We start from the raw sequence: 26,635 nt of genomic DNA, 5'->3' as shown, positions 1-26,635 counted from the left end.
ATTTAAAAAGAAAATTGGAAACTTGCACTCTATGAGGTAAGTACACGGCAAATAATAAAATTACCTACTCTTGAACAAATAATATAATTTATTTGCATTTTGCCGTCTATCGTACAGCTTTTCACAAACTACTATCAATAGTAATAATTATCTTTTGTTAGAATGTTTTATTTGAATTTTCTAATACATTCGAGCACAATGCAGTTGAGGACGTATGTGCTGCATTGGGTCAGTCGTGCGGACCTAAATTGACTATACGGTAGATTGAAATTAATACTATGACGATTCCGCAGCTGCAAATAAAAGATCCTCTTATGACTAAGTTTAGAACAATAATGCTAGGCCCTGATATACGACTTTTAAAGACGTTTTAATGAAATTCATATTGTTTATCGTCAAGCATACACTACCGCGACGTGATGACCCGTTTGAATCTCCGTAATATATTTTTATGAGGAATAACAATGAACTTTACTTATGTCGGAATATCGTAAGACTAGGGAGATTTCTATTTCGTTAACTATATGCATTAATAGTCTCTAAATTCTAAGAAAACAATTTGAGATCCTTAATCGATACTTGTAAAATTCATAAAACTTTAATAACACGAACATCTTGGAAGGCCTATTCATGGAGAGACAACGATTAGAGAATATTTAACAAACTTTCTGTACATTTCACGCAGAGCTGGATCTTCGACGGTTTCTTAATTTCCAAAACCTTCTATCCCTGGACGTATGGTGAATAGATATCGTATTTTGTTGTCTAGTTTCCTTCTCCACTGGCATGTACATCTTCAGTAGCTTAGCTGCGCGTTCTTCTTGGGATTTTTCGGACGATTTGCCGCTTAAAAAGCTCAAGAGCTTCATACTTCGTCTTCTAATTATCGAATGATTTAGGAAACTGGCCTCTGACGACGCAGATCCTTGAATGTCTAAATCACATTGATCACCTTTCAATGGTATCCCAAATTCCGCAGATTGACCATTTGTCGAATTTCCTGTTGACAATTGTTCGGACTTTCGCTCTTCATCCGCGCACGTCGTTTGTGTCAAAGAACCCTGCTCACGTTCAGAATTCTCTTTGGATTCGGTGTGACCAACCGAAATCTTCATTGTCGTCGATATTGCTTCTAATCGTTCTTGGTAGTTCGAATCTTGATTTTTGGACGGTGACCCTGAACTTCCCCTGCCATCGTCGACGTATGACAGTTTCCTGTGTAAGTCTAATATCTTCCTCTTAAACTCTACATCCTCGCGGCTTAACTTTGCAAAATTCAATTCTCTCTGGGTCATGTCTCTGTTAGAATCGATAGTTTGCAAGGCCTGAACTCCTGAATCAGCCTTTAATCGTTGTCACCACCACCCAACTGGCTGTTTTCCGCTTTCAGGGGAGTCTTCTTCTTCGAGTAGAGGTTCCAGTCTTCTTCTCGCGATAGGACACCGCAAAGAAATAACGCTGCCCCCAGTTAGAAGCTGGTCCATATTTATCGCCGGAATTCCATCTCTCCCTTCGGAATCCAAGTCCTGATCATCATCCATCGATAGGTTAAGACCGTAGTTGTCTTCCCCAGAGGCAATGGTATTGACGGTAGAAGACGGTGGCTAGGGAAGTCAGTCACAGCTCGGCTAGTGATTCTTTGCAAACAGAGGGCAAGCATAGTCATGCAGTAGGCCAAAGCGTGCGAAGCTTAGAAGCTATTATTGATATTAGCCCCCACTCGAAAGGTACAAACTCCGTGTTAGTTATAAAAATTCGTTCCAACAAATCCTCAAATCATACTACAGCAATTTGAGGAGAGAGAAAAAATTAAATTCGTACAAATGAAAATATCTCGTATAGAATATTTTCAAAAACATGGCGCGAAGATCGCCGTATCAGCGGTTAAAAATCTGCACAACCACACGCCGTGCATCAAGTTTGCGCCGTTCGAACATTTGGTGTCTTTCGTCACTCTCGGGAAACATTCTTACCGGACTTGTTGGAAAGCTCTCGTCGTCGGGACCCCCGGAGGTCGGCGTACCCCAAATATCGTCGCCTGACGTCGCTCCCGACGTGGTACCCTCCTCGTCGTTTGGGTCTAGCGAAAACTCCGTCCTCTCAGGTGGGACGGGGGGATGTAAAAGGTGACCCCCAACAACTTCACCCAATTGTTCGAGCAGTGCCATTTTACTCACTACGTAACTGCTCGCTCTTGCCGTCCAGGCTCTCAGACCAGACGGGGGTGATTCCATGTCTTGATTGTCATCGTCCGGCTGGTCATCCAGGTCGTCGTCCTGGTCCAAACTGCTCATTGTTCCAAACCTTCTCAATGTTCTGCAAGCAAAACGCGTTGAATTTCAAACGGATTCACCGCTTCCTCCGACTTTTTCCCTTCGGTTCCGAGTTTTGCTTATGTTATTTAACGTGACCTTCAACGCTACCTGTACGGAAGATCACCGTCACCGTCACAGTCTAAATCGTCCTCGCTGCCATCCTCCGTGTTTCCATCGGCAGGTGTGCAGTTTGGACTGTTTGTTCGACTATCGTGTATCCCGTTGTGTAATCTGTGCCTAGTACACAAGTCTGGAGTCGGTGGTAGCACGGATATTTTTGGAGGTAACGGTGAGAATGGATCCCTGGGTAGAGGCGGAGTCGGACATCCGGACCTGAAACAAGCCCCCTCATCAACAGTATAAAACTTGTCCAAGAGTAAACCAAATTTCATTACAAATGTTTCCTCCTTCATTCGAGTGCCTGTCGATGCCTTTGTACACGATCGTACAAGTCGATGTTAATGACTCACCTGTGGCATCTTCTGCAAATATTCACAGACCCGGAAGAATTTTCTCTTATCGTAACGTGGTTGCCGGTCTTTTTCCCTGTCAGACTACTTGACCTGATTGTACTCAGACTGGCACTTGACGCTGTGCTTTGTTGCTCGGCGTCTGAATTAACCGTGACGATTTCCTCGGACGTGACATCGTGACTCTGTCTCGAATTGCTTTCTTTCGGGGTTCTCGCAACCAACTCCTCGAGGGTCCACTCTTCCAGAGGCCCTTCAGTATCCGGCGGCGGGATCTGATGAGAATTGCGAACCCATTGGGCAAGATGGTTGTGGTTGTTGGTGGAATTTTTCAAAATCGTATCTAAACTTTCACCGGATCGTTCGGTTTCTTCGTCCACTTTTTGGTTCCCCATTTGTACCTAAAAATCCAACGTTAATCCGAGGCGTTTAATAATATTTCATCGTCACTTGGGTGTATAGAAATAGGTATGAAAAATGTTACTCTAATCCACACACCTGACGACTTCCGACTGATTCTCTTGCGGTAGTGAAATTGCTTACAGTAGTAGGACTGTCTACGGGGCTGACAATGTCTGGTGTACCTCCGCAGCCTGTATTTACATAAATTCTAAAATACAACAAAATAAGATTAATTCAAATTCAACGGTAAAAAACGAAACTCCTTAGGCAAGTGAAAAAGAGAGTGGAAACCGCAAAATGCATTTCAAATTAAGTAAAATAGATATTCTCATATATGCGTTAATACTTTGGTCAGGGACCTTAATCGCAAGTTTTTCAATATCCATACTCATATTTAACTTACATTTGCCTTTGAAGAAGATTATGCCACACAGCTTTTAGTTCCGGACTCGGTGTTCTCAAAATTAACACTTTTCTCCTGGGTCTACCGTGAGGACTACAACCACCGCTGTGACTACTCTCCAAGTTTCCATTATCACCAGAAAGACCTCCTGGCGATACTGCAACCTGTAATCTGAACTCCGTGGGTCGTTTTCGGATCGTGAAACAGGCTTCAGCTATGTCCGCCAATCTGAGTGGTTCCTCGGTCACAAACAAAACTCGATCACGGGATACCCTGGCGAAGACTAGGAGATCGGTCAACAGCAGCGCCCAGGATGGTTGCAAACGAGCTCGGCCCTCTACCTTAGCTAAGGCACCCCCGAACAACCTACACGGGAAATAAAAACTCGCATAACGTCATTGCTTTTCACATGATTGTTCTATGAGAAAGTTCTATTTTCACAGAATTCCATGCCACGTCATCTTTACTGCGATATCTATCACGGATGAATCTAAACTGATCAAACGGTTATTGCAGCATTCGATATAATTATAGATTAGATAAAACGGGAGTTTGGAACTCCTTTTTAACTGAAAACGCAGTTCCAACGCAACCAGTACTATAAAAATATCACTTTCGATCTTAGAAAAAAATCGAGATACTCAAACTAATCTCGCTCTTATTTTATGAACCGTGATTTTGCGTCTTACTCACCATTGCCTGCCCGGCATCGCTAAGGTGAACGGTTTACACCGGGCAAAAACTAGCCTGGACTCAACTTCCTGCAGGCTTAACAAAGGCCTTCCGGTATCCCGCGGGGGTTCCATTACACCAGCGTTAGCCGTTGCTTCTCTGTATCCCTGAGCCAAGTCTCTAGCTTCTCTACAGTTTTTTGAACACGCCAAGCTCACTAGTCTCGTCATTTCTCTGTAAAACAACCATTCGATACAGATTTATGGATATCTTTTATACCGATGGTGGTTCCTGGCCATGGATGGAATCATCGTACAAAGTGGCAATGTGAAGTGAAACACGTGCTTCAAATATCTAACGAAATCAGTTAAAATCATGCGTCAAAAATTTCTGCAAACTTTGAAGAATTTCAAAGACACGATTCGATTCCGAGTTCTATTGGGAAACTGAGCTCGGAAGCTCGCTTAGCCACTTTCCCCAGATTCACCGTACCTTTCAGTTAATTTTTGAATCCCAATCCGCATACCTGTAATGCTCCAACGGAAGAAGTAGGACTCCAGTAAGATCCGGTCGCCTTTTTTGAGGTACCGCAGGCTCACAGGCGAGCCTTGCAAAGGCAGTATTGCGTCTGAGTGCAACCAGGAGGCAACACGCCCTCTGCAAGCCGCTCAAATACCTCCTGTACGCGGCTGTGATTCTAGGAACTTTAGACAAATAGCACTCCAGGCCTCCACCAGCCTCCTGAATTTCCTCGGACAATTTCAGAAGCTCGTCCAAGTTTTGAAAGAGGATCAGATGGTCGGCTGAAGAGAGTATATCTTTGCGCTCGGACAACGGAACCGTGAATCTCGTGTGACCGCTTTTTAGGCAGCTGCTATACCGAGTCTCTCGAATCACCAGTTCCTCTTCGGGGGGTGCGTCTGGCGCCAAGTTAGGGAAGGCCTGAGCACGTAAAAAAAAATCTGTACAAACTCGTCTAGAAACCGATTTCGCATACTTTTCCGGCAGACTCGACACAAAAAAAAAAAAAAAAAAATTCGCACCACGTTTGAAGATTGATCCGACAATGATCACACAGACACGTGGCATGTTCATTTAGTTGTAAATGTATAATTTCGCGTGGTGGCAATTGAAAATTCAAGATACGAGTATAAGAAAGATACGATTCACTTTACGCTGCTAATTTTTTCGCAAAAGTTATTTTATATCACATTAATTTGATATCCCTGTAACCACCACACGGAATTTTTATACCAAGTGACTCTCTGTTGGAGTGTATTTTTAAGAGTTTACCACTTGGCACGCAAGCCATGCAGTGAATTGAATATTTTAATAATCTGTGTGTAGTGTGCGTACGACAATTAAATTGATTCGGTGAAGGTACAATTATACAGTTTCAATTTGCATCACATCGATGTGGTAAATCCGTGCAGCCGCGGCAGAGGATCGATCGAATAATGCGAGGCACCGATACGGTATCGTCCGAGTGATAAAAAGTGGATGGAGGAGGTGGTATATATCGGCAATAAATGAACGCAAAACTTCGGATTTTAAATAAAACTTGTTTACAACAACGAAAAGAAAAAAAATCCAAGTATAAAACGTAACTACACTTTTACAACTCATCACTTATAATGCAGTCTAATGTTTGTTCGGTACGGTATACTCGTATGTATATATGATTTCAAATGCGTATTCTAATATACCAGTAGCGCGTTTTACGCGTGCACAGATCACATGCTCAAAATAACATAAAAGTCGAAAATCAACCAATGAGATGCACAATAATTGTATAATATGACAAATTTCAGGAATAATTTATAAAATACAACGTATAATAGCGCTCATAAAATTTTGACAAGCATCAGTCAACATGAAAAATAAATAATCGTAACTAAAATGTGTCCTCGACAGTTTTAATAATATCAATTAATAATGATGATAACTGGTAATGATAATGATAGCCACAGTGATAGCAATAATAATAATAATAATAGTAATAATAATAGTTACAATAATAATTGTAAAATAATAATAATAGTAATAATAATAATATAACATAATATCAAATGACAACGGCTGCGGAAAACAGTGCCCATGAGAATTTTCTAAAATTCGTAAATTATTTTCAAGGGCTTATACCTCGTGCGTAAGTATTGTGATATATGCGACGAATGTCGTGAAAACGTGCCGGATAATCGATGTGAAATAAATGATCCAGCCGATGGCTGAGTGAGAAAAACATTGTCAAACAATGAAATTAATATCACCGAATCGTTACCACGATTGTCACTTTGTTGATCTCACTAATTACCTATATCGTTACAGCTTTAATTGTATATCACATATCTTTCACGCTAAAGGATACGTAGACATCGACCCTGAATACGTCTGGGCGAAAAGTACACAGCTAGCACAAGAGCTAAGCCTTACTGCGGCCTTCGGTGATTTGAATCTTTTCTTCGCGGTATTTATAAAAAATTTCCCCGCGCGATATCTTTCCCTACGATTTTTATGAGGGTGGTGGGGATCCTCGTTTAGGGTTGGAACGCTGGGCGTGCTTCTTGTGGCAGTGGGGAATAACAAGGGATAAAAATGAGTACGGCGGATGATGGGGAGGGGGGATGAAAATGATTCGATTCGCTTGAGTCGACTTCAGACCAGAACCCCCGTACCGACCTCTGCGGTGAAAGTGACTGTGTGCGGAAGATTGCTGACTGGAATCGGACCCTGAAGAATGACGGTGCTTCGCCTGTGCGGAGTTTGCACGCCGCCTTTTCTGTACACTTCGAGTAATAACTGGTTCGTTGCTCTCTGAATAAGGGCGAGTATTTCCTCCCTTGGTTTCGTAACGACGTTCGTCGTCTCAATAAAGACCACGTAATCGCCGGATCTCAGGCCGGCTCTCTCAGCAGGACTTCCGTTATCCACGCGTTCGACTTTTGGCGGTTTTCCCCAGCTCAGCGAGAATCCCCAGGGTACTTGCTGAGGAGTAAACAAACTTTTAATTAAAAGAAATTCGTCGTCTTGAAGGCTGTCGGCGTGACATTACGTCAAAATGTTTGTCTCCGTTGGTAATATCGCTATGTTCACCTGCTGGCTTGTGCTCGGCCTCGTCATCTTCCTCGTCGTTGTGCAGGGCGTTTTACCGCCCCGCGCAGCGAAACCTGGATGAAGAGGTTGACCAGTTAACGGATCCAGCGGTTCCAGCTCCAGGTGCCTCAGGTACGTCAGATCCTCAGATCCGCTGTTATTGTTATCTGGATCTCCTTCTTTTGCTACTGGCAGCGTTACTCCGCAGTCTTGGGTTACTCCTGAGTAGGGAGTGCTCGAATTTCGTCCTGACCCAACTTCTAGGGGGTGCCATGTTGCCTCCTGCACAACCAATAACCGTAAGCAGCTCGGATTAGAAATTTAAACCAGCTCAACGACGACAGAGGAACAATCGAGAATAATCCAATTGGTACTCCGAACGTTCCGTCTTACTGCATAGACCGAATCTTGATTGATTTTAATTTAATTGCATAGTTTGCAACGCCACTTGAATATAAAACCACTGCAAGATTATATGAGAAACCGTCAAAAACGTATGCATAAAAACGCCATTGAAAAGATACTGGTTTTTGTGTTCACAGTGTAAAAAATCCGTCGAACACTTTTTGCACATTTCTCTATCCATCCAATGACGAAAGACAAATATTCAAAGTGGAGTTTTAGACGAAGAACAATACAAACCAGTTGGAGCACTTTTTTTCATTACCTGAACTTGGGGAAATTTCTTGAAACGCTGCACCGTTTTCGGACCAATATGATCGTAAAAACTAAAATTTTACAGTGAAATTGATCGTATGTAGTTCGAGAATTACCGGTAAGGAAAATTTGACTCGCATTAGTGTTGAATTCTTCTTAGCAGCAGGTGAAAAGTTTCAGGAGAACACCAGCAACTAAAAACACCACGCAATATATCGCAACGATGATCATTGCTCGGTTGAATTTTAATTATTAAAGCAAACGCGAGTTTTACTTCCTTCACTGATGGGCACAATTACGGCTTGCGATATCGTTAGAACAAATTTTTTTCCAAATCACTCAGCGAACGGGAACTGAATGGATGCGAGTGGAAATTAAATGCACAGCCGCATTGACCGACAAATCCTTTCCGCCTTGACCTTACGTGTGGGGAAGAAGTCGTAGGAATTTAATACAAAGCTCACTGTTTACATCTCACGTGACTTAAGTGGCATTGATACCGACTGCAATTGCTTTCGGGAAACCCGGGAACCCTTGAGAAAAAAATTGTGTCGCGTTAAAAACCGTTGATGCAATTAACGACACGGCAAAAAAAAAAAAAAAAAACTCATAGCGACGTTATTCACGTCGTAGATTAATTCGCTACACAGCTTGTTAAAAACTATCAAATTCCGTATAATCACGACACTTCGTTGGCTGCGCGTTCTAGACGTTCCTCACCGTCGCCTCGGCACGACTAGTCACCCGATAACATTCGCGAGCTTATCGTGGGCTAAAATGGGGCTGAAGCTTGGAAGGAGAGGGAGGTCTAAGGTAAGTATTGCAGGGTCAGGGCCGTAGAAAAGCGGACACCTCGCGAGAAATGAATTTCGCCTTTCCTTTTCCCCCTCATATTTTCTTTCTTTACTCTCGCGATAAGAAATATAATATCTGGGCATAACGATCAATGTATGCCTGCTCTCAAGGTGATTCATGACATTTCAAATGGATATAAAAAAAGAGAAAGAAATAACTCAAGACTTTCCTATATAACAACCCTCCTCGGTCTGAAATTAATTATTCATCGCGTTTAACACCGCGACAATACGCTTGGCACAATGGATATAAAAATAGAACTGCAGAACTTGATACCAACTTCCAGCCTCTATGATGTTTATAAGTGAATTAAATAGTAGAAGGAAACGAATGCATAACGGAGAAGCGTAAAAGCAAAAGCAGTGGATGAATAAAAAAACTAAAATAAAAAAATAAAAAAATTGAGCTAAGAATAAGGTCTCAAAAGGCGAGAGAGACGCGGGGGTGAAATTGTAAGGGCACATCGACTCCCTCGGTTTTCTTGTCCCTCTTTCCTGTCCTTCACGCACCTGGCCATCACGAGCGTCTACAATGCACTTCCATTTCTCTTATTACATTATACATAATATTCACGCATGTATAATATGCCTTCAACATTTATCCATGTATGCGTGTAGAAAACACGCAAGAATAGACGCGAAGTCTTCTCGGCTCTGCTTGCGCCACGTGGCCGCATAACAAGCTTTATAATTTCTGATTGGTAAATTATAATTACGATTGGGCATTGTGCGAGCGGGAGAATTTAATTGAGGCGGAAGTGTTTACCGGCAAGCGGATATGGGGTTGTGTGCAATACGATTATACCATCGCCGTCGCATCGAAGCTTTTACACCTATAGGTATAACACGTGATACGGGGTGACATTGTTCAGTTGTAAAAGGGACCCCGGGGGTGAAGAATATTATAGTATTGAACCCGAGTTCGCGGCGAGGGCTCCTGGGGACTTGTTTGTATTGCAAACGTTAAAATAATGGCATACGCGTAGCCGCGTAGGTCATACATCACGGCTCACTCGGCGCGTTTACAGCTCGAAGATATTCAGCTATTCCACTTAACGATCAGATCAGCGTTAGTTGGTATCGATTATTGGTCCACAAGTCCGTGCAACTAGCTGGTACGTCTCCTGCATATACAGGAATGTCTGAAAATTACGCGAATTCCTCTACGTACGGAACAATTCACCACGATACTGTCATTCGGCTATCTACTGCAATTTAGTTGCATCTCACTGCAGAACGAACCAACTGTGTCTCACAAGACAAACGGGGAAACTGCGAACAGTCTGACTGGTCAAGATATACTGCAACAAAACAGCAAGTTTCTTACTTCGAATACAAAAACGTGATGGACACTCTACGTCAGACTTATCAGCTCTCCTTGAACAATTTTCAAACTGTAAAGGAGGCCAGACTAACAAGGGAAATTGTGCAAACGATAAAGAAGCTTCCGAGAATAACTTTTCAGAGACTTCACTGCGTACGATTTCTAATTTTGATTTCAATCTGTAGTCCGAAAAACGTCATTCGAATCCATCGTTTCCCCAAGTAACGATAACGTGTAACGTGTAATCAGGATATTCCTCAGAATATTCCCATCAGTTACAAGACGCACCCTAGATTCACTAACTCGTGGCGTTAAAAATAGCTGAGAAATTGAAAAGATGGGAATAAACGGAGTCTTTTGTTTGAAAAATTGAAAGATGTTTACCTTGTCCTGAGATAAAGGCAGGGGTAGAGTCATACAGCCCAGGAGTTCACTGCGCCTGAAACAACCAGACAAACGGTGAACATTTAAATACGGCTCTTTGTACTTTTGTCTCGTATTCATGGCGCTATGCGCGCATGAAATTTCACGCGGGTATGAATCTGTACATAGGTATGCATACGCGGGTCTATGCATACAGGTACATAGTGCATGTATACATATCCTTATATACCTGTGTGCAGATAGGCGTCGGTATGTGTATTCGTGAAAAACGGTCTTGCCGACCGCGTCGTCACCCGCCCGTTATGTGCTTCAACTTTTGTTTGTGAATCCGGAAAAACTTGCACCCGTTGCAGCCGTAAACGACGTCACGACGCCCGACGTCGTGACGCCGTTGAGGCGCACGTGGAGCCCGCGATCCTGGGGCGCCTGCGTCACTTGCATCGATTCCCCCCTCCTGCCGTGGCGAGCCGGAGCTTTCGGAAATTTCGGGCTCTCAAAATCATGCCTCGTCTTCGCCCTTTCCTTCGCTTTTTACACTCATGTGATTGAAAAAGAAATGTCCCCCAAGAAAATGCTGCTCGAGGAGTTTTCCGTCGAAAAATTTTCAATTTGCATCAACGTTGCAGGTCAATTCACGAATTGGCGATCTTGAGCGAGAGCTTAAAGCTGCTTGAAAGGAAGAAGGATGAGATCCTCGTCACTCACCTCACTCTGCGATCCCTGTGCCAAACAGCAATATCCAGGGTGGCCGATTTCGCAGGTGAATTGTTGTTGTTGTTGTTGGTCCAGGGTAGTATCAGGGTCTCGTTGAAGATTGGGTTTGGCGTTGCCCTGTGGACGGCTGTCCGTTTCACCGCGTTTATCTCCCCGTCGGACTTCCTAAGCGTTGCTTTCACGTAGGCATGGACAGACCCTTCGTAGGCTCTCTTCAAATCCTTGCACCTTATCACTGCATTGGCACAGAACGTACCGAAAAAAAATACACGCTCGGATTATACATCGGATGATCAATCCAGCCGTGGATTTTGATTGCTATATACGGTCGACGAATTTTTTACTCTCTTTTCGAACTTAGAACGGATTAACGAAAATCTGCCGCCTCATTCCCGTTTCGTTGTCTCCGAAGAAGGGTTCGACTTGACGTTCGTTCGGGAATGAGAATTGATTACATCCAAATGCGATATACCGAGATAAAAACGATTTTATCACCGCTTGTTTTCCTCGAATTCTTCTAATAAAAATTGCCGCCATTCTTGCCCAAGATGGCCAACACCGTCACGAACATAATAAAGATTCGAGATTCTGGTCGGAGCAATGGAAACAATGCTCTTCTTGGATTCCGTCCAATTTTCACCCCCGCAAATCCGAAAACTCGGTCACTGTCGTGTCCGTAGACACGCAAAGTTGGCAACCATAGGCGAATACCTAGAGGAGTAGGTATAAGTCTGGATGAATTCTGGAAGAGATACGGTCCCGTCAAAATTCTCACGAGATAAAATCAACAACATCAAAAGTTTACAAGCCTGCAGCTGATTGTGAGACGATTCTTTCCGGGTAAATCAACTCAGTTTCGTACGCAGACATTCTTGAATGGAAGATTTTCCGGTGGGAGGTTCGTTGTCAGTCGTTTATTGACATCTCGTGAGCGTTAATCGCTCTGACTGTCTAAAGAACCCTCGAAATATCTCGCGAATGGATCCACTCGGATGCTATGAGGAGATTCTTACCCGCATCCCGATTGCGACGATGACGAGGGATGAGCGCACACACGCATATATATAGGTATGTATATCACTGGTAGGTATGTACGTCACGGAGCTGAAATCTATGCCTACTTCATCGCTACTATCGATACAGGTGCAGATTCCTCTGTCTCTATACCTATGTATGTACTTGTACGTATACAAATGGACGGTCTGACCCGAGCGAACGTAGCTGCGGATGAGACGGCCGTGTGTATCAACCCTTGGAAATACCGAAGCTGGTGAAAACGGGACTTGGACTAATCACTGCGAGATTCGGTTACTATACTAACGCGAGATAGGCCAGTTTTTAATCAATGACAAGCCCGCTGACCGAATATTTGAATGCCGCAAAGGTCTTTGGGTTACTGGCACATCGCGTATAGACCTCACTTCAACCCTCTCAGAACAAACCGACGCATGCTCAGTCCTTCGACCAGGTACGTCTTCTCAGGTCAGGGAACCCGGTGACAATTCTCGACCAAGTTCGAAATCGAAATTCACGAAAAAAGGGACAAATATCCGTTGGAAAGATGATCGAGAAAGCTGTAAGGTCGCATCTTCGAATCATACACTTTACTTGTAAATCGGTCGGAGAGACATCACGCTCTAACTTTAACTTCGTTCGAATGCGTAGGAAAAAAGGGAAAGTCGGATGAAATGTCTGTCCGGTAATAAAATCGTACAGTCGAGAGGTGAAACGAACTTACCGCGAACTCGTATGTGATCACCCTGGGTGGATAACTCGACTTCAATCGACCCTCGAGAACTGCATGGCTGATAAATTTCCCCCTCGGGACTATACTTCAAGCATCTTCTGACCGTGGCTACGAGGGGTGCTTCTGGGGTGACGGAAACCGAAGTTAAGAACGACTTTGAGCTGTGAAAATCGTCGGTCATCGAGGACTTTGGGCTGTCGAGGTCCCAGTACAAGGTTTTTCGCGAACTGGAATCCTCGGTCTTCCGCTCTTCGATACTCGGGCAAAAGGACTGTTTGCCAATGCAAGCAGTTCGGGCCTCGCAAGAGGCGTCGAGGTTGGTTTCAAGGACGCATTTGTTCACCTCGAGGTTCACAGCCTCGCAAATGAACCGTGTAGGACTCGCTTCGCGAAATGGAACTGCGCTCTTCTGCGGGCTCAAACTCGACGATCGTCTCTTGGCGCGTTTTCGTCTCGCCCCGAAGAAGGTCGAATCCGCGTCTTGAAGGTCGCGCTGTTGGCCAGTCCTTTTCCGGCGAATACCGCGCTGCCTCCTCAGGGTGAATTGCCCGTCGAAATCGAGGGGCGATGCGGCCGCCCAGGACATCGGCGAAGGATCCTCGAGGAGTTGACTGGCCGAGGATACGGAGCTGTCGTTGTGGTCGGCAACAGGTTCGTCGATTTTGCAAACATCCTCGATCGTCTCGTAGACGTTCTCTTCGGTCTCCATCGACTCGCCTGGGCTCTCAACTTTCTGCCTCATCTCCGGTGGCTCAGCGACGAATTCCCGTCGGTCCTTTCCGCATTCATATAACGAATTCCTGGGGTTAGTCGAGGCGACGGGACTGGGTCGACCCTCTCGGGCAATACATCTTTCAGTTTCATCAGAGGCGAGAATTTCCGCCACCGACTTGCCGACGACCGCACTGCTCGCCTCCTGCTCCTTGTGCAGTACCTCCGTCACCGTGTTGTCCACGTTTTCAAACTTCACGGCGAGGTCTTGGTGCAGGTTGAGGTGGTTCAACCTGACTACAAGCGGAGTCTGACCAACGGTCGATGGATCCTTGGACTTGAAGGGACTCCTGGATGTACCTGGAGCCTTGGTGTGGTAGGGAGTCCGGCAGCGGTTGTGGAGCTTGGTTATTTTCGCAAGTTTGGGAACGTGAGGGGTGCGGCAGAAGTCTCCGGACAATTTGACCCTGCGTATTTCACAGTTTTGCGAATAAATTCGACTCTTGGTCAGAGGGACGACGGGGTCAGCCTCCATCATGTCTTCGGGACTAGCGGCGACGGCGATTTGCTGAAAGAAGTCGGACACGTGGGACTGCAGATTGACCCTAGCCTCGTTCATCAGGTTCTGCGGGAGTTCCGCGTTGGTTCGCAGCGTCGTGCCAGCGGCTGCTAAGAGGCTGGGGTTTGCCGGAAGCGTCATGGCGACGGTCCGCCTTCCGGCGACCGTTTCCGGGCCCAAAGTCAACGGCCCTATGTCGGCGTCGACGCGCGGGGTGCTCTGATAAAAGCTCTCAAAATTCTCGGTCCTCCCATTCGCTCGAGACATCGACTGTCGCTTCGCCGAACGCAGGTTCGGCTTCGTAGTTTGAAAGTAAGCGCGCAGGTCGCTTCCGTGGCTTCGGCATCTTCGCCTGCGCGCAGGCGTCGAACGAATCGGATTAACCTGGGCCTGAGTCTGGGACCGAGGAGTGGGGGGAGTGTTTGACAGGTCACCGAAAGGTCGTCGGGTCCGGTTTGGCTGCGGGGGACCGTGGGGCGTCGAACTCGCCGTCGAGAGAGATCGGGACACGGTCCACTTCAGCATTTCTGCAACAAAAACCAATCCTGGCTATAGTCTGGAGGGATGGGAACATGGCGCAGAGACGAATAAATCAATTTATAACTCATTGTCGTTACGCGGCAGATTATCCGAGAACAGAAACAGTCTTTTCCTTTATTCACCGGATCTTTAACGACGGATGATGGGGATGATGGGGATTGGGTGGATGCTACACGTGCTGTTTGTATACAAGTCAGGTAGGCGTAGGCACCTGTTGTGGCATACGGGAAATACGGAAATGTAAAAATACTGAAACAGGTGTAGGGATATAAAGCACCGGAGTTGGTTTTCCAAGTTAGCACTTCGGGCCTGTCAGGAGTGACCCTCGTCCGGTCGGTGGCCAATTTAATAATGTTTTGAGGCGAACCTGCATGATTCTTGCCACGTATTAAGCCACGGAAGTTACGGACATATCGGAACATATTAATCTTCATCATAGAATTTTCATTCGAACCAAGAAATCGTTCGATGCATAGCTACAGTCTTGAATTAGTTCTACGCGCAAACAGCTTGATAAATGATGAAAAAATCCATTAGAATTAAGTGCTGCGAAAAGGATAAAAAAAATCAGAGGAAAGAAATCATTTCCTTTGAAGATTGGTATAATTATCTGCAGTGAGTAAGAGTATATAATACCCGATTTCCGGTCATGGAACTTTAATTATAACGTGCACCATCGCAAGGTGCGTTATCCGTGCATGCAAAAAAGAGACCGTGAACTTTCTTCCGTCTGCAACAGCAGAGTGTCTGAAGGCCGAGGTGCAGACTTTCATTGTGGTTGTTTACTCACGGAGACATACGCTGTACGTTCTACTATATGCATTATGCGTAACATGCAGATATATACAGTATATTATAAATACGGATGATGACTGGAGCGTGACAACTTTTCTTGTTAACAAATTACTACAATAAATCTTTCGTATTCAAAACCGTCCGCTAGCGGCACGCTCCACGGCAGTCGAATTAACATAAATTGAAAAACACTTCAGTGAAGAGTATAGACACACCAAGGTACGTACATGGGTAAAATAGGCAGGTGTGCAGTCTCTCCTACTGCTAATCGGGATACGGGCTATGGATATACTCATTTTATTGCACTAGGTGGACATAAACCACGTTTTCTCAGCGACAATTTAATACGCTTCGATAACGACCATGAGGCGTAAGACTTTGAGCAACGTAATTTCCTGTGTCTAATTGTAAGCATTCTTGAAGCCTAGAGATCTAACTTCGCGATTATGGTTATATTCGTATCCGAAAAATGCATAAACGACATTTTCACCAGCAAAAACGCTTTGAATTTCACACAATCGTCAGCTGGCCCTGGCAGTAATTAATATCTAACATCGCCTCGAGCCTTTGCCTTCGTACATTGCACGGTGTGTGACCATAAGTATTCATATAGTACAACAAGAATCCCGAATATTATTGAACTTTCTCACATCGAATATCAATTCAAAAGAGACGTGAATAGTGATTGATCGAGAGACAAAAGGTACCTGAAAACTCTGCGGTTCGAAGGTGTACGATTCATTGGTGTGCAATTGCAGCATCAGCCGCGGTTTGCCGAGCAAAAGATTGTTCATTGAACAGAGCAAATTTCGCACAGGGTCCAACTGCACTTTAGTGGAATAAAAAGTGCATCCAGCAGCAGGTTTTAACTTTTAACGGTCCCTGAAGGGGGCGCTCGCATTGTGGGCCATTATAAAAATGCATTCATTTACATAGGAGCTGTTGGTATGGTTCGCGCGCGTGTCTGACTGTCTGTCCCGTACACACCACCGTCATCCAGGACCCATTTTTGTTATGTGCTCTAAGCTGGTGTGCGCGCTGCTTTCCGCGTACACGAACTGGCACCTGCCCATATGGTACGAACGTATCGGGCCCATCTGGCCCTTCAAAGGTCCTCCTTAGCTCGCACATACCACGACACGTACGTGACATGCGTCCCTGTACAGCAGCGTACCCTTGCCACAGCGGAAAGAGGTAAGAGGCCCAAAAGTTGAAACAGTGGCAAACAGAAGAGCCGCATATCTTCTTAAGCATCTATATGTATAAACGCTGCCAACGTTTATTCCTCGACGTTCTCCCCACAAGGGTGCCTCTTTTCCTACTGAAAACATATATCGTCTGGCGGCACATTCGTAGATCACTTCGAATTTTCAAAAGTAGTTTGCAATTACTCGGCGACGGATTTGTTTTCATCGTATTGGGCTATGCTAACGACTGACTTTGGTATAGCCAACGCCATTTCTACATTATGTCACGCAAGTCGAGGTAACGTGCACATAGAGCCTAATTGTTCCCCTGGAGTACACCCCGGAGCAGCCACATGGCATAAAACGATGCCGTTGTATCATCCACACTGGAGTACGTTATTACTCGAGTACAATTAGGTATTACCCAGCTACTACGAATGGAACAATTTAAACGTAGGATGAGAGTAACAGTAGTCTATGCAGTGTTTCTATGAGAGGAAAGGTTTCTTAGTATTTCAGGGAGGATTAGAATATTTAATTCCCGTGAATATACGTAAGTATAAATTATCGAGTACTGGACAATAAAGAAAAGAAAAGGGCAATGACCGTGAGTGTTTTTAATCCTCCGAGTGACGTTGCAATATATACTTATAGGTATAATTTCACTCAAGGATTCCAGGAGGACGAGAAACTGCTATTTCAAGTACAAACCAAGGGGTTTCCACAGACGTTTTACCCTCTGAAAATACCGCAACTTCCTGTACGAACGGGGTGTAAGGTATGATGATAGTTCGGTTAATGTTAGGCACGAGAGAGTTAAAGGAGGCGAATCGTTGCGAAAAAGAAGTACTGCGAACTATTATACACAACGGTCGGGGTCCTTATACCGGCTCAATGTAGGTATCCCCACACGCTTTGAGTTATAAGCGTAAGAGAAGGCAAGAGACCCATTTTCGATACCCTTAAAATTGTTATTTTCAACAGGAGCTTTTCCCAGCGCATAGGTATGCGTATACCTCTACAAAGATGCCGGTATATCTCTTTCTTCCTCGGATGTGCAGCCCTCGACCAGTTTTCGTCTACCTAGCCCCTGCAGACCCCGGGTCCCGTCCCGAGGCATCCTCGAAGGATAGCCGGAGTCGAGGGGCCCGAAGCAAGGAACATCGAATTCTTGAAAGAAGAAGGGAGAAGAAGGGGGAGGGGGAGGGGGGGAGGGCAGGGCCCATACCTGCGAGCTCTTTGGAACCGCCGAGCAGCACACGTACGTGAGTCCCAAAATTTTTTCCATTCACACCGACCTGGGCCCTGAGGTATATGACGAAGGGCACACAAACGCATCTCTCACGTCGGAGGAGAAGTTCTGATTTATATTGGATTGACCCCCGGCGCATGCACCTTTTCGAAAGGTGCAATTTCTTTTTCGTATTTCTTTTTCTAGAATAGTACCGCGACATGTCCTCAGTGACGGGCGAGGCAAGGTAAGGGGGCCGCTCTGTGCCCTACGCCCTGCGCCCTGCAGTAACCGAATATAATCAAAGACGCATTCACCAAGTTTAAGTTCAGTTTTCGTAAGGGGGAGACACCGCGAGACCGATATTTGGAGCACACCTGTCCCCCCAGTTCAGTTCCCATAATGCTTATTCTCGCGCGCTTATACACCACATGCGCAAAAGCACGCGGATGTGTATGCATGTGCATGGCGTCGCTTGTAGGTGCGTGTGTGTGGATGAGCACACGAAACCGGCGTTCGTATGGAGGCAGTATACGCGGCTGAGACGAACCTGAAAATAAAGCCCAAACAATAAAATCCCGCCGTGCAACGTCTGGGGCATTTAAAAGGACCCGGACGGTCCCTGGCCAGGACTCCGTTTCGGGCCCTTATACGCTTCTTGCGCGTTCATCACGCATGTGCGCACCGTGCTTTCGCCGGCTCTGGACTACTCGGTGAAGTTCACTGCATGTTACCCACACCCATATGCCTCTCCGTAAATATTCGGGATATACTCCCTCCTACTGCTTCTGGCACGAGAAAAGTTTGTATAGGATTCGTGGACCTTCGAACGTTGCTCCAGGTATACGTGTACCTTCCACGCTCATTCTTCTTTTTTTTTTCTTTTGATTCAAACTGCAGATGGAAGCAAACGATAGTGGTAAGTATGCTTATCCCAGTAGCATTCGTGACGTCTAGCTCGTGCCAAGGTGACGCCCGTGCCACCAACGAACTGGCTTGCCTGGACTTCTTCAGATCTTAACTCAGCATTCTTCTTCATCCTGAGATGCGTATAATACCCACCCTTTCAAGTTATCGACGATGCTCTTCAGGCAAAATGGACTGTTCAAGTTACTTTCTGGTCATACCGAGGAAAGAGTTTACTCATAATTTTTGAAGAAGATTCGTGGTGGACTATCATGAAATAGTGAATTATCTTGTTCCTTCGTACCTGGGTACCATAATGTCTTTATGCTTTTCATATCTAGAAAGTGGTGCAAGTAATAAGAGAAGTACGAAGAGTTTTCACTGGAACTGAATTTCGAGAAATTGGGAACACTCTTCCTTTGATGTGATTTCTGAAATTGGATATCATCAGCTTCGGATACTCAGTAAACGAGGATGAATGCGGTACAGCGGCTTTGACTTCAGATCAACTTTGTTGCAGGTCTCTCAACATATATAGCACTAAAAAAGTAATACTGAGAATAAAATAAATACAAACCATATTATACTTCGGACGTGGTACAAAGGATGGTACCTAGGCAAATCCGCAACAGGGATTCATATTCATACTACGCTTGAAATGTCGTGGTGCAAGAGAAATGATTAGCATAAAAAAGGCCCGTGCCTAGAGTGCTATACGGTATCCTTCCGTGGGATCGTTGCAAAATTCTGGATCGCATCGGATTACCATATCGCGATAGAATTAAAAAGGTCACCCCCTTTCATTCACGCATAGCAGATTATGCGCAGGTACGATACGCACCACCACACACACCTATAATGTAAGTTAGCCTATTCGATACACCAAATATTTGACCTCAGTGTTCCGAAATTTTTTCTCGAGTTACTCGATCAATTTGCAATTTGCAAAAACTATTAGCGATAGATTGAGACGTTGCCGTCTACTCACGGAAGATAATCAATTACGATAACTAATCGCGTATAACAGATGTGCAGCGCAAACACAGGTCATATGCACATCGTGGATCGCTGATCCTTTCGACCCTTTTCAATTTTCATACTCAATATACCTAATGACTCGCTCGCGCCGTATATGCTACCTTGAAATTTGAATTCCATTGTGTCCGTCGATAACTTCAGTGACTCAACATTAATCACATTGCAAAGGATTATTGGATCCATGTAGCAATGTGTCAGAATTGCCGTCAAATTGAGTATTAATCGGCTCGAGTCGTGTTCCGCGCTTTCTATGACATGTCTTATAAGCTGCGCCACCAAACCTCTGTTCTTGGAATATTTAGAACTGGCGTCTTACACAGTATTTGTTAGTCAATAATTGTTTATATTGTTGTCAAGTAAAGGATGCAGGAAACTATCAGCAAGGACATGTACCTATATTATACAGTATAATATTAATGAAAGATATCAAGGTGTATACTCACCGATGAAGGACGATGTTCTCGGAAAAGTGCCCAATTGTTGTTACTTCCCGAAATCCGATGGTATCGTTAAAATCGTGTTAGTTTTGCCGTCATGACTTATTATAAACAAAGCGCTTGTCACTCAGATACATCCTCAGCCATATGAAGCTGCGTGATGCTCACTCGTCCCATGTGTCATATAAACTGTAGTAATTCACTTTTATCAAATTTAGTGTACTAGTACAGCATGCACTCGAGGTGAAGATTACACTGCGGTCTCATAACGTCTCAATGCGCACGATATTTGAAAATCCTTGAGGGGCCCGTGTAGAAAAATCCAGAGCACTTTTTATAGAGCACCACTTTTTATGTACGACGAAGATACCGAAGATTTATCGATATCGCGGAAAAGGAATTTCCGTCGTTACACTATAGCGCAAGATGTGCGCCTACCTCGACGGCTGGTTGGTGACTGACGACAAGGGGCGGGAAATCGAAGCTTATGTAACTTTCGGGCCCTGGGACTTACCCCCACCATATCACGGTCCCTGATCGGCCGGAGCTCCAGGTGAGATGTCTTGACCCAGGACCCAGATAATGATCACTTCCGAAAGTAGGTGTTGACTGCCGCTTTTCTTACAAAATTTCACAAAACACTAATTTGTTCTGACAAATTCGAAACATTGTATCGCTAAATCCAGAGGGAATATTCTCACCATCCGTAATAGAAGCCGTACTCCATGTTTGCAAACTGTTTTTAATTTTTTCAAACCTCTTAGGATAAGATTTAATTCCACTAAACAGCTTAGCTTATAGTTCTTCAAACTAAATGCCCATCCAAGCGTGTATTATAGCTATAATCACGTCGTTCGATCGATGACTGGCAATCTCGTGATTATTTCTTGACTACGACCGGTGCCCGTTAAATCAACTGGAAATTTCCGGCACAGTTGCGGTTACAAGACATAGTACAAGCGAAATTCATCACACGAGCGTCACTGACAACCTCTCCAGGGGATTTTCACTTAGGATACCGTGATTTTTCTTTTTATACCGCTGAAAAGATACGTAGCTACATGGAGCAGTTTGACTTGTTTTTCTCATTAGATAAACGCTTCATTTCTCACCTCTAGATATACCAAAAGATTTCATGCAATTTGATGAGGTCGAGGGAGATAGTCTGCAGATGTCCCGGAACTTTGTATCCAGTTGAAACCCTGATTAATTGTTATTCGCCTTCCCAGTGGTGAAACTACCTGAATGCAACATTATGCTACACTTGCCGACAGGACTTCGCCACTCGGCAATGCATCCAACAACTGTTCCGAGAACGTTGACACGCACATTGCATACGGGCTCACGGATACTGCGCACACAGTCGTCTAAGCGGGCGCATTATTCCGGGTAGACATCACGGAATGAAGGGTTAGCAATCCCGTCACCTGACAGTGCTGTGAAACAATGCCAAATAGCACGAAGACGGTAACGACTATATCCGCGACATGATGCGGACAATCCTTGGACTCGGACGATTAAGAACCGTATTTCGACGCTCAGCTTATCACTCGTTAGCTTAGTTGAAGTGGTACTAAATGTGTATAGTAGTATTACAAAGTCGGTTCTGGATAGAGATTCCTACTACCGACACACTTACCGACACTTACTCACGATGACGTCACCGCGGAGAAGGGTTTGAATCTGGGTAAGTGTGTCGGTAGTAGGAATCTGTATCCAGAACTGACCTTGTATTACTACTATGAACTATTTAGCATTCTTCCGATACTAGCAAAAGTTAATGCTATACTGTAAGTCACCTTGAATTCAAATTTTCGTGAAAACGGAACTTCCTGAATCCTAAACGTGCATCATGCTTACCCAACGAGCCGCGAACGGAACCTACATTTAGGAAAGCGAACAGAAGTGTGGCTTTTAAGGTTCTACAGGAGATGAGGTTAGCGTGAAAGCTGATGAAAAGTTGAATCGGGCCTCTTGTGCAAGCACACAGAAGCCACCCGCGCGTGGCAAAGCTGTCGACATTGTACTTACGCGGCCAGTGAAGATGTACATGTGTACGAGGCACAAAAGGCCCAATTATACGGACAGATTTGGGTCAGTCACGAGAGTCCCAATAACTGACCGAAGATCCTTGCAAGATATCTGTAACTTTCTTAGAATTCGGAACCGTCCGCAGATGTCCGGCGGCTCGTGCGATGCGTGAATTTTCAGATAATCAGGGCGACGTGGACGGATCAATTCAGCTGTTCGCCAAAGTTCGTTTGATCGAAGTCGAAATTTAGCAAAGACACGTTGCGAATTCTGGAAACATCCGACAATGTCGCGTGCCGGAGATTCTCTGTCCCTGTGTTACGATCTGATTCTCGATCTTCCACCTCCCCTACAGCTCGGCAAATATTTGTCGACGACTCCCTTTCGCCGGGCGGTTTTTACCCAAGACACGCGTTTCCTAGGTACGTTACACGCCGCATACAGACAGACGGAATTCGATCCTACGCACGTGAAACCGTGTCCGGCACCAAAGTGTCCGTGCGTTAGTCCTGGAGCCTGGATGCGGGACAGCTGCTTATGCTAGATATACGCACTGCTCGGAGAATAGCAACCGATCAAAAGCGACGGCGTATATCAATAAAGGAGGCTGCATAAGGCCCCGCATGACCGCACGAGCGTGCCTTCTCATTAGAGACAGTTCGAAACTTGCCCCGCAGTTACGATGCCGGAATTGAAAGCTGCTCAGTCGGACTGCAGGGCTGCAGGGAAAAAGGGCTAGGTGCTCCGTTTTTTGACGTGCAGGATGCACCGCGAAGGGAGAGAAAGGTGGGGAAAAACTCTCGCCATGAGCAAAAAATTCACACTCACGATGTTACCGCCGGAAAGGTTTTCGGGTAAATTAGAACGAAGCGTTTTTCGTCCGTTTTCACTCTAACAGTTTTCGCATCGATTGTTCAAACTCGGATCGCTGGAAGAGATCCGAAAATTTTTCGAGCGTGTCGCATTTGCCAATCTACACGCTCTTCTCATTTACCCCGCTCTCCAGGTTCCCACGTCCGTCACGATGATGGGTTCTTAATCTCCACCCGGTATTTTACACTCCGCGGAATTAAAGGGAATCACGTTATCACGTCCTTACAGTTTTTTCCACGTTTTTAAATGTATTTAGGTGAATGAGTTGCAGGTCCACATCCCGTCGGCATAACGACAAAAAATCTTGGCACCTTCACCTCGCTAATTGGAATCAATGGCGCCGCGCTTTTTACCACGGATCTTATATAAATTCAGTGAATAGATGATGAAACGGTGCTGAATTTTCATTACATATTATCCACAACCGTAATACGACTATGTACACATATGCCTGAGTACTTTTAACGACTCTTAATCCGGTTTGTCCTGAATTTTTCCGCGTCTCCCTTTCCAGTTCTTTCAAGTAGTACTATAAGGGGTGTGTCATTTTTTTCAAATACCACCGATCGTTTTCAGCTCCATACGAGATTAAGATAACGTCTTTGGAGAAAAGTTGCGCCCGTAGTTTAGAAAAGGACGTATTATGTGGCCCTCACAGAATAATACGATACGTATCATTTTCTGAGCCAAGGTTACAGATATTTGAGATCCTTTTTTTACGGGCTTCGCATATGAATCTGCCGTACAAATGTAACAAAGATCTTCAATCAGGCTTTTCTTCATCGGAAGTGAGAAAAATTTTTCTTGAAAATATAATTTTGTTGTTTTCACAGACTTGTCATCGTAGAATTTAACTGTCCGCATCCGTCAAAAATAAACACTTTGCACGGACAATAACTTCGTAACGTCTATAATGATTGACACCGCATAGCTGACATCGTCGAGGAGATTATTTATTGCTGGATGCTAAAAAAGAATGAAAGAGGACCTAAGACTCGGTCTTAATTGGCCGTGGTATGTCTTCGGGAATGCTAAACCACCGAGGGTTGCGTTCCTGGGTGAAGTCGTTATTATCCAGGCCGTTTTTCACCTTTCTTTACCGTTCCTTAATCTTTTTTTTATCCTCGTTCTCTTTTTTTCAAAACTACCGACCTCTTGTTTACGTGCTTAATTTTTTGTTCCTAGGCATTAGCGTAATTTTTTCCCCGCTTCTGAAGGCTTGAAAAAAGAATAGAAAAAGAATCTCCGCACAACCCTCGTTCCCGCATCACGCGGAAGAGCGAATAATCTCCTCGGCGAGCAACGATGCGAGGAATACTCAGATTTCCTACAAAATGTGTAACCGACTGTTTAGTAATAACTACGTCGAACGGTGCATGCATGTCTACAACTATTCGAAAATATGTAAAACAGTCGGTTTTACGGGGACAGCCGTTGCCGGAATTGCATATTCATGCTTTCCAAATACACGAACAACCGTATTATCAGATCCGTACCATTGGTGCACGGGCAGGTGCTGCGAACCCTGATTCATGCAGGTCTTACAATAATTAATGCGGTCTAATCAATGCGATCAAAGGTCGAGCGTCACTCCGGACACCCGGTTACTCGATACGAGCCACTTTTACGAAATCACCAATCCCACCCACCCTCAAGCCAAGCCCCAGACCGTTGAACGAAGCTCGTTCAACAATAGGATTTTGAAATTCGCCAAAGAATCGACCAAAGCGAGAAATTTGAAATGAGAATTACGAGCCTGCCGCGTTCATCCCCTTCCGGGCCGATCGGACGTTTGTTTGGAAAAAGTGTTAACGGAACTGTTGTTTTCGAATGCCACACGTGCTTCTGTTTTCCAGACGACGACAGGAATCGGGGAAGACAGCTCGCACCGTGTCCCCTGAGACCACCGGCTCCTCCGATTCGGTTTTCCTCTCGAAGAACGGTGGCTTCCGTTACGAAAATAAAATTCTGTGCCCACGATGTCTGGCGCCTCTGAAGTTCGCAGCTCTCCGATGTACACCCAGGTACATAAGGTAAGTATACCAGTTATTGACCCTGGCCTAATTATTGAACTTTTTTCGTTGTATCTGTTTGATCCTTGGTTCTAAAATCACCAAAAAATAAATTTGTAGTGTCTTACTCTTTAGCAACTGGTTTTAGTCATCGAAAAAACCACAGTTTGTGCTGTCAATTTAAAATTTTGCAGAATAAAATGGTCAATAATTGGGTTTGAATGTGGCAATAATTGATATACTCACCTCACGTGCTTACATACACACCTTAGGGGGTAACACCGCTCTAGAATATTGGAAATTTCGATTTTTTTTTTTTGTTTTGCATGAACAATATCATATTAGTATCATAAAAACAATATCCAGTTGGTCCTATAGTGTAATTTTTTTTTTGATAGGTTCAATTCTCGATTTTGTCACAGTGACTCGGAGCGCATACTGAATACTCATAAAACTTTAAACGGATTTTTCTCGAAAGCACTTTTTTTAAGTGGCGTTGCCCCTTAACCGGCAGCCAGACTGCCCGGCGAGGTGAGAAAGAGGTTCGAAATGAAGGGAAAACTGCGGGCGGAGATACAAGTGATCCAGAAGCACATCAGGGAACTCCCAAGCGATCCCGACAATCCGGCCCAATAATGAGCTCGCGTTTTCGGCGCCACCGAAATCAAGTCCCTTGTGTCGCCATTGTGTCCGCTGCTTTGTATCGAATTATGTGCCTTTCAATCCGGGCTTAAGTTACTACGAAATCTTGAGCCCGTCCGCATCCAGCACGAACGCACACTCTCGGCCGTGACACGTATGTCTGCATTGCCCTGCGCCCTGCAAACCTGGCTAAGTTCACCGTCTGATCCGCACCACCTGGACGCCGAGTATCGCGTACGTCACTCTCGGTGTGGGAATTCGAGCGGAAAGAATATTCGAAAAGGGAAAGTATCGGCCCTTCGTGAAAATTATTTCTGCGAAGCTTAAACATTTCGCACAATTTTGTACAAAAAATTATTTTCACACAAAATAATTGTAAATATGCATAGTTTCTCATAAAAACTTGTAGATTTTCGTCACTTATGATTTCTGCAATTGAAACTTCTGCAAGACACTACAGTTTTTCGAGAAAAATAACAATTCTTTGTGCAAAACTATGCAGATTTGCAAATTTTTGCGAAGTAATACGAAATTCATAAATTTCTGTAAAAATTCTCGGAAATAGAAATTTTCACCGAGAAGGCACAACGATACGTCAGATCTCTGTCGGCGATTTTTCAAATCGAAATCTGCTTCGA

General features: G+C 44.7%; 1 protein-coding gene across 2 annotated transcripts; it reads right to left on the bottom strand.

The window, feature by feature from the left end:
- Window positions 1–70: 70 nt before the first annotated feature.
- On the bottom strand, window positions 71–20,857 carry LOC124300319 (uncharacterized). 2 transcript variants are annotated; one of them, XM_046754276.1, is made up of 14 exons: window positions 20,446–20,857; window positions 13,027–14,832; window positions 11,280–11,523; window positions 10,575–10,629; window positions 7,356–7,637; window positions 6,942–7,247; window positions 4,789–5,204; window positions 4,284–4,496; window positions 3,591–3,956; window positions 3,284–3,395; window positions 2,786–3,186; window positions 2,424–2,648; window positions 1,974–2,316; window positions 71–1,604 (listed from the first exon to the last, which is right to left on the bottom strand). In XM_046754276.1, exons 2-14 carry the CDS (start codon window positions 14,828–14,830, stop codon window positions 1,356–1,358), a joined length of 5,016 nt encoding a protein of 1,671 aa, XP_046610232.1. In that variant the 5' UTR covers window positions 14,831–14,832; window positions 20,446–20,857; the 3' UTR covers window positions 71–1,355. The 2 variants fall into 2 exon arrangements, with proteins under 2 accessions (XP_046610232.1, XP_046610233.1); XM_046754277.1 differs by having other exon boundaries at window positions 1,467–1,637.
- Window positions 20,858–26,635: the final 5,778 nt, after the last annotated feature.

This window comes from Neodiprion virginianus, chromosome 3, assembly GCF_021901495.1.
Source record: "Neodiprion virginianus isolate iyNeoVirg1 chromosome 3, iyNeoVirg1.1, whole genome shotgun sequence".
In the NCBI taxonomy this organism is placed as follows: Eukaryota; Metazoa; Arthropoda; class Insecta; order Hymenoptera; family Diprionidae; genus Neodiprion; species Neodiprion virginianus.
This window is presented reverse-complemented; position numbering and strand designations above follow the sequence as displayed.